At 33.0% G+C, this 18,760-nt stretch overlaps 1 protein-coding gene across 7 annotated transcripts in view; it reads left to right on the top strand.

Moving 5' to 3' along the window:
- The window catches only part of LOC132705905 (prestin-like), a 67,314-nt gene that overhangs the window by 14,628 nt on the left and 33,926 nt on the right, over window positions 1-18,760 (top strand). For 3 of the 7 annotated variants that reach the window (XM_060676862.1, XM_060676866.1, XM_060676861.1), the window contains exons 2-3: window positions 6,393-6,412; window positions 8,211-8,329. The exons of 1 other annotated variant lie outside the window; for it this stretch is intronic. In XM_060676862.1, coding sequence (XP_060532845.1) covers window positions 8,283-8,329 — 47 coding nt within the window. In that variant the 5' untranslated portion in view covers window positions 6,393-6,412; window positions 8,211-8,282. The remainder of the gene's footprint in view (window positions 1-6,392; window positions 6,413-8,210; window positions 8,330-18,760) is intronic. 3 more of the 7 variants (XM_060676863.1, XM_060676867.1, XM_060676864.1) reach the window with 1 other exon arrangement.

Genomic DNA, 18,760 nt, shown 5'->3' with positions numbered 1-18,760 from the left:
TTCTAAAGGTTATTAGCGACAAAACAGCATTGCGCAATACTTATGGAATAATTTTGTAGCAGCATTGAAAACGTTTCATTTAAAAACAATCTGTATTGTATGCGACTTTAACAACTTAGAAATTACATCTTCACTGAAAAATGATTTGTTAAATACTCTCCTAAATTATTTGGTTGATGGCGTTCCCAGGCTTTCGCTTGAATTGGATAGGTATATATAAATATACCCGTTGATAAAAACTTGACCTTATTTTACAAACAAAATTCAAAGAGCAACTTACATCCTTGTTTAGTTGCTGAAGAAACCGTAAAAAAACATTTATTTGAAATCGAATCTCGCTATTTGGGAAATAGGCTTCGATTTTCCAAACTAGTAAAGATATATCGTCTAGCGAAATCATCAGCTTGTGGGATACCCCGGCTCCATTTTGGGGCCGCTTCTTTTTGCCGTTTACGCTTGTAATTTGAGTCCAGGCAGTACCTTTTCTCAGCAACTACTGACTGTAGAAAAAAAAGTTTATACAAAAGTTTTATGGGTTAAATTGAATTTTAAAATTATTTATTTTTTATCTATAAGTGCTGAAGCGAAATTAGTTTTAAAATTTTAAATGGAACACCCTACATATTTGACATTTTTAGAATCGTTTCCAAAAATAAAGGTAACTTTTATAGAAACTACTTATTCGAATTTTGTGTAGTTTAGACAGAAGTTGAGATATTTTTTTATGTAAGATTGTATTCTTAGCAAATATGGTCTTCCACGGCTGGCAGTAATGACTACTTGATCAAATTTTAAACATGTTTTTAGAAGACTTCCTTCTAATGATCCGCGATCATTTTTTATTAAATGAGACGCACATATTGTTGATATTTTTTCTCAAAGCGGGTCAATATATGTCCTATTCCTAAATCTAATTGTTTTCGAAATTTTTAGAAATAAACTGAAAGGAAAATACTAATTATTTTAAAGAATTTTATAATGGCATATCTTTATTATATTTTTAGTTTTAATGATTCTTTCAACGAATGACGGGACAACTTATTAAGATTTCGCATATTTAAATAAAGTTTTCATTAGTACAAACTCCTACTTTTTTAAAAGGCATAATAATATTATTATGAAACTTACTTTTTACCCTAGTAAGCTGTGGTATAATTATTTTAAGGGTCAGAGTTTGACAGATGTGATTTTAATAAAGCAATATTAATATTACTTAAGTTAAAAATATATACTGTGCAAGAAAAAACTGACTCTTAGAGAGTATCACAGAAAGTTTCCTGTAAGGTGGATTTCAGAGAAAAAGCTACTTTGAAAAATTTAAGCAAGATGGTATCCTTCTGCCAACGTCCAAGAAAAGGCCACGACAAGTTCAGAAGAGAAGCAGCATATTACTACATTTTGAGAATATACCAGAATCCTCCAGTCGTCAAACCGCGTTGAAGAAATTGTTTAAAATCAAATAAGCCAAAGAAATTAAAGTGTTTCCCTTGCAATGTCTAGAGGAACGGGAGATTACACTACTGCAATATTTTAATGTACGCGTATTTCGCTGATAACGTCTTGGGTCATATAATTTGGACCGATGAGCCGATTTTTCATATAAAAGCACGAATTTTTTGCTTCTCCTCACTTTATGAAAGATCGTTTTCTTATTACCTTTACAAACTATAATTCTTAAAAAAATATACCAACAGTACCTCCTGATGGGTAGTGCGGTGGATTTATGTTATAATTGTTTCTGTACTTTTATATATATTTTTTCTATCACTGTTGTTCATTCAAAATCTAATCTTAGTGTCATAAAACTTAACTTTTATTTCTAGATATATAAGTTTGCGGTTAACTTTTGTTTTTTTTTTTAGATTATACATATGACCTATACAAATATGTTTTTTGTAATTAATTTTCTCCAAATAAACTACATTTATTATTGTTATCATTTTTATTATATAATAATTTTATATACAATATTACGGCTCCCATTGTAAAATACTCTTACTGACATTATACAAAATAAAAAAAAATGTTTATTATTTCTAAAAATATAATGTTTCTAATAAAATTAATAAAACATTGTGGCGCATTCTGTTATACTCTGAGTGCCAAATTCGATGTTACAATCGAAACTTTTAATAGACTTTATTGATAATGTGATTTTTCGTATTTTATGACAAGATGGTTGCCTCAAATATGAAGTTCATTTCGATTTGAACATTTGGATTAAATCATTTTTATCCCTTAAAATGTGTTTGAAATTAGTTTTATAACACAATTCTGATGTATAAGTTGCTTCTCTATTTACATGGCCATTTTGGCAGCTGCAACGTTGCCAAAATGTCAAATATTTTTTAATGTTCTAGATACCAAATTTTGTATGGAAATTATTGCCTTTTTGTTTTTATAGTCATTTGTTTTGAAAAATTTAGGCTATGGGATCCATCAATTCGTGTAGAGCTTATAATCGTAATTTTGCACCACAATTAAACCGAAATTAGGGGCCGACGAAAGAGTTTTAATTTAAGTTAGTATTGTGTAGGTTTCTACTGCTATAATCAATCCTTTGTCGAGGACGCACTACATAGAGTACCTATAGCTATATAGATTTGTAAGAATTTGTGCTCCTTGAAAATGTAATTCAGCTTTAATAAAAGCCCTTACTAAGGAGTCGCCTATAAAACGTATTTTTACAGTTTCTTTAATTGAGTTGACGTATCCATTTTCTAGCAGACTTTTCTTTTCATCGATAAAGGCTCTATTACTACTAGTTTTATTTGCCTGATTTCATGAACCTTGCATAGTATTGACCAAAATTCGTTGTTTTTGGAACTTTTATAAATAGGAAGGCATACATATTTATGTTAAGTTATATTGAATGAAGTATCCAGTACTCATTTTAATTGAATTAGGAATTCTGTCACTCAAAAAGCTCCCTTAATGTAATATAACTAATATTACAGAAAGTAGACCATAGTCGGATATGTTGATTCACCTTAATATTTTTACTGGGTTCGGACAGCTCTGTAGTATCTTCTTCGTTATCTAAATCGACAGGTTCTACATTGACACTTCCTTTATCATAAGTTCCAAGCTCTAGTTGATTTTCAGACTAGACCTAGAATTTACATTTCGATGTTCTCAATCTACGATGAAAGATTCTAACTTAGCAGTGGATTAAGATGTCGCAACTATTTGATTTACAGTATCTTGAGATGAATTTCGTTCCAGTACTACTATAAAATCTTGTTATAAATCTATTACAAGAAATTTTATTTTTATTATGGTATCCTGCACCCGCAATAAAATCTTTTAAAAATAGATTTAGCTCAAGCATAAATAGTTTTATAAATATTGATTTATAACCATGTTTAAACGAATTTGATACGAAGCCTTTAAAAACGTGTTATAAATCAATCTCATTAACAGCTAACGCTTTTAGGGGTTGGTGTCAGAGCCTTGAATGCCCTTAAGAATAATTACTTTATGTATCGTTAATTAATTTTTTAAAATTATTTTAATAATTGTTAAATCGACCAATTTAATTGAAATTGATTTTGAGGGTTTGAAATGGCCACGAGAGGGGATAATCTTGACCTTAACCTAAAATATGAATAAAAGAATTTAAATCTCAAAAGGAGTTGAATTTTGATAAGCATATCCACTCTGCGGGTTGTTATTGAAATAAAAGTTCGCTGTTTGTCTTAGTTTATATATATTTTTTTTAATACAATTGATATTATTACTACGTTGTGTATCTTTTATGCTATTTACCAAACCTCCGGATTCCTCCTGCATTTCGCCAATCATCCTGCTGGCAGACATTGGCTCAAATTGGACGTACCCGCTTATATGTAGTTTGAGGGGGGAGGAGCTAAAGGACGGGCATGAATATTATCTCGGTTGACTGATTCCCATATTGGTGACAGATATAGATTATAGATTTCTATAGACTCTAGGACTTTTCGTTGGTAGAAGAATTGATTAGATGCAAGAATTTGAATTTTATCGAGTAAAATTTGTGTCCGGTTTCCTATTTGTGTTCGGTAACTGCTGATTAGTTTATTTGTCTTAGAATTCATGTTCTTTGAGGCTAGTTGATATTTTTCGTCCAGTGTATCTATTCTTTGCCGCATCTGCATGGAATGCTGTAGTCTCGTGGTGTCTCAAACGGAATTTTCTCCTTGATGGATCAAAGATGTTGAGAGAGTTTTATAGAAGTGATGAATCTTATTTTGACGTTATATTTTATAAGAACTTTTGATATGGGGTGGTATTTTGAAGGTAAACAAGGGCAACAGTGGCAAGTGTTTGGGTTTGCTTTCGGACTCATGGTTTTTGGAGGGTTGTGATAAAGTGTATTTTGTGATAGAACGTTTAATATCTCTAATGTGTTCAATAATTCGGCTGAGATAGTGCACCACAAAAAAGGGGCGCACTGAAAAAAATTTACTTAGTCTTAAAAAGTTTGGAGTTATTTGAAACATATATTGGTTTGATGCCGACCCACAAATATTTATTTTAAATTTTGGAAAAATGGAATTATTTTCATTTATCAGTTGTTTATTTGATAGGAATAAATAATTTGTTTTATTCTTTACAATAAAGACTAATATTAAACTAACCAAAACTAACTAAATAGTTGATTGATAATTACTGTATAACTTAATATAAATAACATTAAGTTTCCTTTCGAATTTTTTAACAATTTTGACTGAGGATTTCATTATTTAACATAGATAAACGAGTTGGTTGGTGGTATTGGTTTCGGTATTTTGTAATTTCCAAATCCGTAATCATGTTAAAATATATGAATAGCATTTATAACCAAGTACATTAGATTAAGTTGTAATATCTTATATAATGTGCTCATTTGGCATTCAAATTTAAATTTTAAAAATTGAAATTTAGGGAAAGTGTTTAATAAATAAATACAATTAATATTAACTAACCAAATGGTTGATTGATAATTACTGGATAATTTAATATAAATAACATAAAGTTTCCTTTCGATTTTGTTTTAAATTTTGACTGAGGAATTCATTATTTAATATAGATAAACGAGTTGGTTGGTGGTTTTGGTTTCGGGATTTTGTAATTTTCAAATCCGTAATGATAGCAATCTGATGTTGAAATATATGAATAGAATTTATAACAAAGTACATTAGATTAAGTTGTAATATCTTATATAATATGTTCATTTGATATTCAAATTTAAATTTTAAAAATTGAAATTTAGGGAAAGTGTTTAATAAATAATTCTTTATTAATAAGCTGAAATATTGACAAAATTTTTCAAAATATTAATATTAAAATAAAAAATTAAAATCAATATTAATATTAAAATCAAATATTTTAAACGCTGCGACTTTGCCGCTTCTTCAAAAAAGTAACATCAACACGGTGTATCTTATACTGATACGATTGTTTTTGAATAATACGTTCTTTATAGTTGTTTTCGATAAATTATTCTTTTTTTTATTTTTTGACCAAATCATAGCGTCAATTGAATTTTTATTACTACGACACTGGAACCAGTAGAATTAGATTAGGGAGGTATAGCACGAAATTTCTTAATATCGAAATTAGTTCTATATTATACAGGGTTGGTCGAACCTAATTATTTGCCCACAAAATACAAAAACTGAAAACTGTATTTTTTTAAATGGAACATCCTGTGTATTATCACCATGTTTTAAGAGCAAATTAATAATAGATAATTCATCTTTTAGGAACTATAAGGTTGTTTTATTAAGTACATATTTTTTAAAGAAATACTTATACGAATATTAAGTATTTATTACAATATTATACGAGTTCAGCAAAGTGAATGTTTATTTAGTTTAAATAACTTGTTATTATTTTTATCCCTAACAAGTTTAATCTGAAAAATCTGGTTTGACAATTAATTTTTTTATTGTTTCTAAATATTTAGTTGAATGAAATACTAATAATTTTAACAAGTGGGTAGATACGGCAAGACTTCGTGGAAGGCGTCATATTTAACCCAAAAACTTGGAGCTGATTTGCATATTTAAGGTGCGAAATTGAATCAATTCCCGTTCTCTAGACCTCATAATATTGATCTACCTAAAACACAACATAATTCATATTTTATTTAAATGACTATCTACTAAAAGTTTTAAATTTTATAAGTCCGGTTAAAGTCCGGTATATTGTACCCTTTGCAAAATTGTACCACCGCGATATTTATGAAACTCTAAACTTATAACGCCATCTATTGTGCTTAATTGACGTCTCTAGGCATTAGGTGACAACACAGTTAAATTCCGGTATTTCCGTAAAACGTGGTTACGTAAAAAAAAATTATAGTGTGAACTAAGCCCCCATGTCCTACTGCGAGCTTGCTAGTTAAACAATATTTTCCTTAATTGCAGGAAATTTCGCTAGATATCAGGTGAGTTAAATTTCTCCAAACCTCACTTTTTATTAAGGAAACAAGATAATTTAGTTGATCATCAGGTTTGGTAATTTATACCACCACTTGCGATCAATACGAAGTAGAGGCGACAAGGATTTTTAATGTAGATGAGTGTGGATTTTCCACAGTTCAGAAGAAAAACCAGAAGATTACTTCTAAAAAAGAAAAAAAACGTTTTTACGTATGATAATTTTCAATTTCGTATAATAATTTTCAAAGGGAAAAGAATGATGGCCGAATGTTTCAGACACAAGATACACTCAGACACTGTTATTCGTGGTTTGGCTGCGCAAATTTCTTGAAGCAACATAAAATAATTTTAGTCCTGGAAATTGCCGGGACATACTACCATCGCTTTCAGACGTCGCAATTTTGAAGCCAATAGAGGTGTATTACAATCAAGCAGTTGCAAGATGGATGGATGAAAGCTGCAACGATTAGTTCTGCAATGAATGGATTTTCTAAACGTGGCATATGGCCTGAGACGTTTCTGCTGATGTTAACTTTGCTGGAAATAATAACGTCCAAATTGATCAGGGTCAAGATGATTCCTCCCCCGGCTAGATTAACATCAAAAGAACAACCAAAATACTTCCTTTGACGAAATCATTTGCTTGCCAGGGCCTAGTGGATTGAGAAATAAACGACGGGAACCTAAAAATGCCGAACTGGCAACAGTGCTCACGACCAAACCATACAACGAAGTTTTAGAGAAAATAAAGCAAAATCTGCAGTAAAGAGGCCAATATTCTTAGCCTTCTTGCCTTTATTCGGTGCATGATTCCTTCAAATCGGCAGTCCTACATTTGATTTTAATTATTTTAACTGTGGAAATGTGAACAATAATTATATTTTAACAGTTTTAGTGATTTGATTTCACACAAAAATGAAATCCATTTTTTATGGTAGGTGCAATATATCAACCCACGTGGTAGATTTGATCGAACGAGGTGGGTAAATTGTACCATTTGCAAGCTTTTATATAAAAGCTGATTATTCTGAACTCATTGTATTTGCTTACAATTTTCATTGTGTATTTTGATAAAAATATGGTTAAAGATCTCAGATCGAATTTTCATTAAGTTTGAACAAATATTTAGAGAGTTATTATACAAAACAATATACCCAACTTTATTCTATTTTATTGGTACTTAGCCTGTATTTAAACTCGCTTTTAGTAAAAAAGAGATTGCTTCATTTAATGAACTTAGCAAATCCTATTATATCTTTATTTGGTTTAAATAAAAAATTATTTACTATAAATAAAAATAAAAAAAATTCGATATATAATAGCAAATATATATATATATATATATATATATATATATATATATATATATATATATATATATATATATATATATATATATATATATATATATATATATATATATATATATATATATATATATATATATATATATATATATATATATATAAATATATATATTTATTTATTTTTTATTTATTATATTTATATACAAGCGAGGATTAGTCTATTGAAAAAAAAATGGATTCAAAGAAAATTCAGAAGTTCCAATTATTAATGTGTTATTATTTTCAGATTTTTTTCAGCGCGTAATCCACGGTCTTCTACGTTTTCGACATATACGACTCTCCGTGTTTGTTTCGAGGCGGCAATTTTTGCCAAATTGGAGCTCGGCGGCTCGTATATATTGGGCGTAATAATTTTTTTTACGTCGCGTCTCGTTTTTAAACGTAGATAAGAATCGATCGTACCTATATATCTATAAGTGTATCCCATTGAAATCAGGTATACGCGTAACGGCCTTCGCATCGTTCGAGATGTTCCATTGCTGATCGGCTGTTACACGCAACCGCAGCCATGACGAAAAACGAGAAGGACGCCCTGGATTTTGTCGCCAGCGTGGGGTAAGTGAAGCGTCAAAATGCTACTACATACATCATAAAGTTTTGTGTATTTATATAGCTTTATATAGCTTGATTTGTGGTGGTATAGTAAGAGCGTAAGAGTACTTGGCATTTATTGACGATTTTTTATTTAAAACACAAGTAACACAATAATTACTACTGCAAAGCGACTTTAAGACTGACTTATCCTACGATTAGCGTGCGTAAGCATATATCTCATATTACGATCTTCTATTTAACATATTCATCATATATAACTCCTCCCTCCTCAAGTTTGAGAAACTCGGGGTTGATTTTCGAAAGGTTTTAGTTCTATGCCCACCTTTAGAGAGTACAATGATTATTATTAGTATGATTATAATAATAATTATTATAGTAATCGAAACAGTAAACTTTACCAAAGTTAAGTGTTTTAGAGGGTGATTTACTAGGGTTCGAGCACTTTCCATATCTTCTTTTATATTTTCAACATTAATTTCTCTTAACTGTAGTGGTTCGTTGTTTTGAATCCATTCTTCATTAATAACTATTGACGGATGTTTTAGTCTTAAGTTAATTACGTCTCCTTTTTGAGAGTCATAGATATTATTTTTAATTTTAACATTACACTCTCCGACCAGAATTAAAGTTGCTTTATTTATTATTTCAACACTTTGTTGATTTGAGCAATAAAAATATATATTTTCTTGGGAATTCGGGATAACTACAATAGAGTTATCATTTAATTGGGTAGCGAGGTTTCTTTATATTCGATTGGAATCATTGGACAATGATTAGATAAATTAATTGTTTGCGGAATACAGGGTTCGTTTTTATTAAGCAGGTTATTGGGGCATAAGGATATGTTCTCGATTTCGTAGCAGTTTTCCTTTAGGTTTAAGAAATCGTCTGTTGATTTCATTCAAAAGATATGGATCGTTTATAACGGATATTTTTTTATTAATTAGTATGGGGTATATATGATATAGATCATAAGGCTTGTTAAAAATAAGAGGTATAGCCACGTAAAATATTATAATTTGAATTTGCATTAAAATTTGATCGTAACGTCAGCGTGTGCCACTTCGTAGTAAGGGGTGTTTTTTTGCGATGTATAGAACTTTTAAGTTGCAATAAAACAACGATGACATGAATTCGATTGACATGAATTTTATTTATCCAAAAGATAATCTTGTGGCATTACATTTTAAATATGATTTCTGGCATATGACCGCCACGACTGGCGCGGATGTAGTCCAATCTGGACGTCCAATTTTCGATGACTTTTTCCAACATTTGTGGCCGTATATCGGCAATAACACGGCGAATGTTGTCTTCCAAATAGTCAAGCATTTGTGGCTTATCCGCATAGACCAATGACTTTACATAGCCCCACAGAAAGTAGTCTAGCGGTGTTAAACCACAAGATCTTGGAGGCCAATTCACAGGTTCAAAACGTGAAATTAGGCGGTCACCAAACGTGTCTTTCAATAAATCTATTGTGGCACGAGCTGTGTGACATGTTGCGCAGTCTTGTTGAAACCACATCTCCTGGACATCATGGTTATTCAATTCTGGAATGAAAGAGTTAGTAATCATAGCTCTATACCGATCACCATTGACTGTAACGTTCCGGTCATCATCGTTTTTGAAGAAGTACGGACCAATGATTCCACCAGCCCATAAAGCGCACCAAACAATGAGTTTTTCTGGATGTAATGGTGTTTCGACATACACTTGAGGATTATCTTCGCTCCATGCGGCAAGTTTGTTTTTTGACGTAGCCATTCAAAAAGAAGTGCGCTTCATTCCTAAACAAAATTCGCTTATGAAAATCGGGAACAACGGCAATCTCGTTTCGGGCCCATTTGGGCACTATTTGCAAGCGTTGTTCAGGCGTGAGTCTATTCATCATGAATTGCCAAATCAAACTGAGAATAAATCACTTGACAGCTGTTAAATCGGTCGCCATCTTGAACAGTAATGCAAACTTAAAGTTCTATACATCGAAAAAAAAACACCCATTATTTAATTATATTATCAAAGGGAATTCGTGTTTTTCGGGTCAAGTTTAGAGCTAAGTTCTTTGTATTTAAAAATGCTGTGATGCATTACGTTTATTTCAGCGCAGTTGATAGCGGTCTGCACATTCATTCGTATTTCATTAATAACGCGAAGATTGTTTTCCAGGTTGTCGAGCAAGATAATGATATTAGAGGTTATTGTTATAGTTTGCGTCATTTTTGCTAGGTAGTTAATTTTGGTAAGTATATTTTGCTGATTATTTTTTATATTATTCAGCTGAGCGTCTTTGTCCTTTGTTAGCCATTTAACGATCGTCTGTGTGGATTATTGGTGTACAGTTTCTTGATTTTCTTGAAGAATTTTAATATATTGATCGTATCTATGACCATCATCTGAGTCTAGACTTCCAAATAAATATTTTTGTGCTTCTCCAAAGAAATTAGAGTCCTCTTTTAATTCTTTTCACTGGAGTGGTATAATGATTAATAAAGGCTTTAATATATTCCGCTTGGTCAATAAGATCTAGGGTCCGAGTTACTAATAAGTAACTTAAGGGCGCATTTAAATTATTTTAGGTAGCGTAAAAGCGTTGATTTCGTTAATTTTAAACAATCCTGTAAGTTAGTCAATTTAACATGGTAATGGCACTTACGATTAGCGGCAGCAGGAGAATGGCAATCTTCATTCTTACCTAAAAATCATAAATGTCTTTTAATATCTTTACGGTGTCTTTGATTTTTAAATTGGATTAGTTTATATTCAGGTTGTAATTTTTGTGTCAACTTTCGAGGTATATTTCGGGGTCATTTTCACGTTTTTCATTTAGTTTTGCTAAAACATTTGCCTTTTTTGCGTTAAGTTTTAAATTTATTTTTCATTAAGTTCCTTAAAGATTTCCGCAAGTTCGTACACATAGTCTGTTTGCAATTGATTTAGGTTTTTCTCGAAATTTAGTTGATAATTCAGGTTTCCTTTTAGAATTTGAAAAGGAGTATACTCATGGGAAGAATGTATACTATTATTATAATTTAATATTGCGATATGCATTAGCTCTTGCATCGTTTTGGTACGATGTTCATTTTTAGAGCGACTAGACTTTTCTTAAGAGTAGAATGGAAGCTTTCGACTGGTTAGTTTGAATTTGGATTATACGGGGTAGTGAAATGTATCTCGATTCGATACGTTTTACACAAGTCTTGTACTAGATTACTTTTAAAACTTTGTGCGTTATCTGTAGTAATTTTGGTTGGTGTTCCATGATGTGAAAAGAATTTAGTCAAGTTTTGACATATTTCTAGGGAAGTTTCATTAACTGGGTAAACTGTTGCAAATTTAGAAAAGTTATCTATTATTGTAAGATATTGTTGTCCTTATATCGAGTATCTTCTTCTTCAGCTGCCTATCCACTACTATTGGATGTTGGCGATCACATTTCCGTATGCTACCCTGTCCATTGCTGTATGTACAAGGTCCCCGATATTTTTCAAGCCAGTCCATTCCCTTAGGTTTCTAAGCCATGACATTTGTTTCCTTCCTACGCCACGCTTGCCCTCTATCTTACCCTCGACGATTAGCTGGAGAAGCCGATACTTTGGGTTCCTCATTATGTGTCCGAAATAGGCCGTCTTTCGTTTTTTTATGTGTAATAGAATTTCTCTGTCTCTGCCCATTTTTCTCAAAATTTCCTCGTTTGTAACCCTTTCGACCCATGATACTCTCAGCATACGGCGGTAAGTCCACATCTCAAACGCTTCTAATCTATTAATTGATGTTGTTTTGAGCGTCCATGTTTCCATACCATATAATAGAACGGACCATATATAGCACTCGACGTATCGTCCTCTTAGGTTCAGGCTTGTGTCTCTGTTGGTAAGTATATGTTTAAATTTGAGAAAATAGCTCCGGGCTATTTCTATTCTGGCTTTGATTTCTTTGCCGTTGTCCCAATCGTCATACAGCCAACTACCCAAGTATCTATATTTCTTGACTCGTTCCAAAGCCATTCCATCACCCTGTCCCTACTGATTATCATAAACTTTGTTTTATTACTATTTATGTTTAGTCTATAGTTTTTACTGGCGTCGTTTAGTAGAGTAATCAGTTGTTGTATGTCTTGGATATTATCCGCTATCAAGACAGAATCATCCGCGTACCTAATGTTATTCACATATACTCCATTTACTTTGATTCCGATGTCCTTATCTCCGAATGCTTCGCCAAAAATGACTTCTGAGTACACGTTAAACAAAAGTGGGGACATGATGCATCCTTGTCTCACTCCTCTACGTATTTCTATATCTTGTGTTTTCAGTTCGTTTGTTGTTATATGTGCAGTTTGATGCCAATATAGATTTTGAATGCAGCGAACATCTTTACCATCTACATCCATTTTTTGTAATATCTCGATTAGTTTTGTGTGCTGCACTCTATCAAAGTCCTTTTCGTAATCAACAAAACAAAGAAAGACGTCCCTTTTTACATCGCAACAATTCTGAACCAGTACGCGATTACTGAAAAGAGCCTCCCGCGTCCCCATTCCACTCCTAAACCCAAATTGTGTGTCTTTAATACTGTCCACATTTTCTATATAACCTGTGGTGTAAGACTTTAAGAAATATTTTTAGTGTATGGCTCATCAGACTTATTAATCGATGTTCTTTGCAGCTTTTTGCATTTCTTTTTTTAGGTAATGGAACGAAGGTAGACCTTAACCAGTCTGTGGGGTACCTGCCAGTGCTGTATATCTTATTGAAAACAACTTCCAATAAAGACAGGTTATCATCGTCTATTAGCTTAATGATCTCGGCTGGCACGTCATCTGGTCCGACTGCCTTGTTATTTTTTGAAAGTTGTATCGCTTTACGAATTTCCTCTTTTGTTATCGGTGGTCCACTCAACGATTCACCCGCGGCGTTAATTTCGAGGTCCGTTCTCTCACTGTCTTGGAATAGTTTTCTTATGTATTGCTCCCACATTCTTCTTCTTTCATCCTTTTCCAGGATTATCTCGTTTTTGTCGTTGACTAGAACTATTGGTGCCTTGGTTTTATATATTCCAGCTACCTCCTTTAGCTTTTTATGTTCGCTATGAGTATCATGTATCTGTTGGAGTCTCTCTATTTCTTGGCATTCTTGCTCTAGCCACTTTCTTTTAGCTTTTCTGATTTCAGATCTAATTTTAGAATTTAAAAGACTATATTGATCAGGGTTTACATTTTTATGTTTACGTCTCTCGTCCATCAGTCGTAGAATTTCCTCTGTCATCCATTTGTTCTTAGGAACAGACTGACGTATCCTAGTATGTTCTGAGAAACAGAGTTCATGGTTTTCTTCAAGCTATCCCATATATTGTCGACTTGATATTCTCCAATCGTCTCTTGCAGTCTCGCCAGTCCATCATTTAGTTTTTGTTGCAGAGTCGTCCTTACTTCTTCGTTTTTTAGTTTTTCAATAGCTAAATGAGGTTTTCGTTGCTGTCTCTTTACAAGTGAAAGCTTTACTTTATAGGAAGCCAAAAGAAGAACGTGATCGGACGGCACGTCGGCGCCCGGGTATGTACAGACTCGCTTGAGTGATGTGCCAAATCTCCTGTTTATCAGTATAAAATCGATTTGATTTCTAACGATGTTATCCTTATTATCCTGAGGTGATCTCCATGTATAAAGTCTTCTAGAGGGTAACGAAAACCAAGTGTTTGTTATTTTAAAGTTCTCTTCCTGGCAAAATTGTACCAGTCGATCTCCCCTATGGTTTCTATCACCCAATCCATATGGACCGACAATTTGGTCTGCTTGTAAAGAACCGATCTTCGCATTGAAATCGCCTTGTATTATATTGATTTCGTGTGGCTTGGTTAGCCCTAGAAGTTCCTTTATCTCGCCATAAAATTTGTCCACTTCGTCATCGCCTCTATCGAGAGTTGGGGCGTACACTTGGATTATGTTGATGTTAAGCGGCTTTGTTCGAATTTTTAATAACATTGTTCTGTCTGAGTAGGGAACAAAGTCAGTAACACTTCCAGCTATTTCTTTGGTGACTATGACCCCTACACCTCTTCTGCGGTCCCTGTCATTGTTACCTGAGTAGTAAAATCTTTTGTTTTCCGTGTTACATTCTCCTGCTCCTGGCCACCAGGTTTCGCTTATTCCTAGGATGGATATCTTCAATCTGTCCACTTCATGTATTGTGTTGGCTAGTTTCCCAGCCTCGTACATACTCTGGACATTCCATGTCCCTATGTTTAAAACATCTTTACAAATATTTTTGACTCCGGGGATTCTTAGCACCCTCGTTTTGCCGGAGACTGAGGGCCGATTTTTTGTGGTTTCTTCCATGTGATTTTCTTGGGATAATTACTTCAGTGGTTTCCCGTTGCCTTCTGAAGGTAATTTTTAATCAAGGTTGTCTTCCTTTAGGCTGACTGTCTTACTGGACTTGCGAGATCAGCCTTCCCTTGAAGATTGTTCTTCCGCCTTCCGGACCATTGGAATATTCATATCTCTTCTGCTCCTTCTGCCGTTGACTATCTTCACCGTACCCTGGCAGGGGCCCTTACAGAGTGCTATCATCCGGGCCAGATGAACCCTGGTTTTTTAACATATAAATATGTTCTAAGGGTTTAGTTCCAATTGGTGTAGGTTTGTAAACGATTTTATATGGATGTCTATCATATTTTGTTTTTTGGGATATTTTGCATTTATTAACGAAATTTATTATGTGTCTTTCCAGGCTTGGCCAATAATATTTTTGCTCAATATTTTTTATATTTTCTGTCATTCCTCGATGTGATGTCTTTGTAGTGTGATATCTTTCTATTACTTCTTTCTGTTCGCTTTGATCTTTAACATCTTCGAGTAACGTGTTAGAAATGACGAGTGTAAATGCATTATTTTTAAACGTTTTCTGGAAGGTACTTATAATTACTGGTTCTAGTTCTTTATTAGGGAAATGTAAATAGTAAGGGTCTGGAGGTAAATTGTCTCGTAGAAGTTTTCTGATTTCTTCCATTGTTGGGTTTTTGTTAATGTACATTATCAGTTTTTTCTTGGTGTCAAATAATCTTTCTGTTCTTACATGAGCCTGTGTAAATTCCGTCCATTTAAATATAATTTGGTTTTTAAAGGTATTAAGCGCTTTATTGACATATGGAGCTCCTATAATTGGATTTTCCATAGATGAATGTACCGTGTCCGTTTCAGAGTTATCTATATTTTCTTGAGCTTCTTTACTGGTAGATGGGTTGTTTTGTTCTTCTGGTCTTTCGAGTTGTAGTGTTTTTTTTTACTATATTTGGAGGTCTTATTGAATATCCGAAATTATCTAATTTTAGGTTTCTTTTTCGGCCAGTGACATGCAAGTATTTCGATATCTTGATTTTGGAATTGGTGATTAATCATTGATTTTACCTTTAGCCAGACCACATCCTAGTTTGGGGATCGCTATTCATGTAACATAATTCTTTCTTGCATGGTTTTTCATATTAATTAGGGTTTTCCAAAGCATATAGTAGGTTTTTTGTGGTTAGATTTTTCTTAAGTAACTAGATAATAATAAAACGGTTATCTTTATTGCTATTTCTCCTGGTTTAGCGTTTTGATCGATAAGATATTGTAGATTGTTAAATTTTTGTTTAAAATCTACAGCAATGCCTTGTTCCATTTTTAAATCGGCAGAGACACAGTGCGTTCAAGAATAATTTTGTTGATCAAAAAGATTTACTTGAATTTCCTTAATTATCTCCGAGTGTTCGATTGGCTTCCAATTTTGTTCAAATTCTTCAAATTCGTTCAGACCTTTTTGCCGTTTTTCAAACAAGTTTTGCTGTAATTTGAAGAAGTGTTTAATTTTTTCGTGCCATAAATATTGGTCATCTTTTTCCTCGTTTTCTTCACATACAGCTGACATATGTGTTAGTGGGGGTTTTACTAGATCTACTGGGTGTATTTCTTTTGGTCGTCGTGGAGGGCGTCAACGTTGACATTCTGTTTGCCTTTTTTATATTGAATGGTATATTCATATTCCTGAGGTTTTAGTTTCCACCTGACTAATTTTGAATTAGGTTCTTTAATGGAGAAGATACATTGTAAAGGTTTTTATAATAGATAAGGTACTTTGTAGCCCACACGATGTATGTATTGTAAAGTAGTTAAGTTCTGCTGGCGTATGGTATTGGTAGATCAGTTCCAATGGTTCCTTGTGAAAGAATTGCTCCAATTGCGTAATCTGAAGCATCTGTTGTCAAACCGAAGGGTTTATTCAAATCCAGGTATTTTTACAAAAATTAAATGCCGTAATAAGCACTTTATCATAGGTTATTTTAACGTTTTTCTTTAAGCAATGCGCCAGTGGTTCAGACATTTTTGCAATTTTTTTCATGAATTTCCTGTAATATCCGACAAGTCCAGGGAAGGATTTAATTTCTTTAGGAGTGTTTGCAATTTTAAAATTTTTAGTGGCATCAATTTTTCTGTGGTTTGGTTTAACTCCGTTTGGTGTTATCACATGTCCCAAGAATTCCACTGTTTTCTTTAGGAATTTAGATTTATCCAATTGTATCTTCATATTGAAAGATGCAAGTCGTTCAAAGACTAATTTTAATAAGTCCATGTGTTCCTGAAGACTGGTTGAGTATATAATGATGTCATCGATATACACAAGACATATTTTTGCTTGCAATCCACGCAATACATTGTCCAGTTTCTGCTAAAGAGGGTCTAAGAAGAGATGCATGAGAACCTGCGTCGATAAGTAAACGGATTTGATAGTTAGGGATTTCGATGTAGGATATCTGATTTATTTAAAAACTATTTAGGGTTAAACAGGGTTTGTTTCGTCCGAGGCTACAACTGAAAATTTTCTAATTGATCAACGGTGTTATTTTCCTCTTCGAACTGTTCAAAATTTTCGTAGTTTGGGTCGTAATTACAATAATATTCGTTAAGGTCAGTTAAATCGGCTTGGGTTTCGTTAGTTTCGGTGTTAATATCGCTGTTTTCTACGTGCGTTAGTTTTTGAAATGTAAAGTTTGGTTTACCTATAGGTTGGAAATGATTATATTGTGGTCTTATTTGAGAAAATGGCTTTTTAGTTTGTATACTTACACCTGACATTGGTTGAGGGTATTGATTTTTTGAGTTCTGGGGGTTGTTTTGATTAGAGGTGTGGGGTTGCCTGAAAAATTGGTTTTGTGGCTTAAAGAATTGATTCTGAGGTTTGAAAAATTGATTATGAGGTTTGAAAAATTGATTCTGATTTTTGAAAAGTTGATTTATTGGTTTGAAGAATTGATTTTGATGTGACATTTGATGAGGGGGTTTGAAAGGTAAATTCGATTGTCTATAGGGTTGAATTGGTGGATCGTTGAATACTCTTTGGGTGTTTGATAAAATATGATTGATTGGTTTCTGTATATTGTGACCCGCATTAGATTATTATTTTGTAAATAATTATTTTTAAACTGACTTTGACTTGTAAGGATTTCGTAATTTGTAATGATGTCAGTAGCATTATCTAGATTTTGAGGATTTTGAACTATAAGTAACGTTCTCAACTCATTACAAATATTCGCCAAAAGATTTTGTATTGCTGTTAATTCGTTTTGAGAAATTAATATTGCTCTCGCTCCGGCATTTTGAATTTCGGAGCATATTTTTGTATTAATTTTGGTGCCTAAGGCTTTGGGTTTTTGGATATAATCTTGAGTAGATTCATAAAAATATTAATTGTTGCTGAAGATCTGCACGAGTGATTGGATCACTGAATTTTTGTGTTAAGGCTAATCTTATCTCGGCCCAAGTTGTAAGGTCTGGTCGAGTTAATAAAAAATCTTCGGTTGTTCCTAGTATTTTTGATTTAATTTCCAAAATAACATATTCTTGTTGCGATACATCGTTGTTAAAATATCTTGTGTGAAAAGTGTCGATTTGTTTTATAAAAGAATCCAAACGAGAAGGGGTACCATCAAAAGTTTTTAGCAAACTAACGGTTGATGTCAAAGCGTCGGCCTGTGCACTAATAATTTCGGTTTCTAGACTAGTATTTACAAAAGTAGAATTATTTTCGACTATACTATATAATAGAGATTTCGTACCTGTATCAACCAACACGTTCGTCGGAGAGATTCACTTCCCAAGTGAGGTATTGGTTGTAGTGGAGGTTGAGCTACACCAATTCGTCCCGCTGGCTCTCGAACGGCGTACCGATAGTCGGTGGTGCCAGGAGTCCCAAGTGTTCTGCGTAGTAGATATGAAATCCTTTTCTTAACCGTTGAAACGGAAGTGCGTCGTACCGTCGATCCAATGCTCTGACAATCCCTAAGGGTAATTCAGTGCATAAATCATGATCTGGTACACTACTTATAACGGATTTGCAAAAACACACTGAAAAGGATCCTACCGACTGCGCCAATTTTATTTCGATATGCGAAATT

The sequence above is a fragment of the Cylas formicarius genome, unplaced genomic scaffold (assembly GCF_029955315.1).
Source record: "Cylas formicarius isolate icCylForm1 unplaced genomic scaffold, icCylForm1.1 PGA_scaffold_8__14_contigs__length_24414737, whole genome shotgun sequence".
Lineage (NCBI taxonomy): Eukaryota > Metazoa > Arthropoda > Insecta > Coleoptera > Brentidae > Cylas > Cylas formicarius.
The sequence above is the reverse complement of the archived record's forward strand: the minus strand, read 5'-3'. Positions and strand labels throughout refer to the sequence as shown.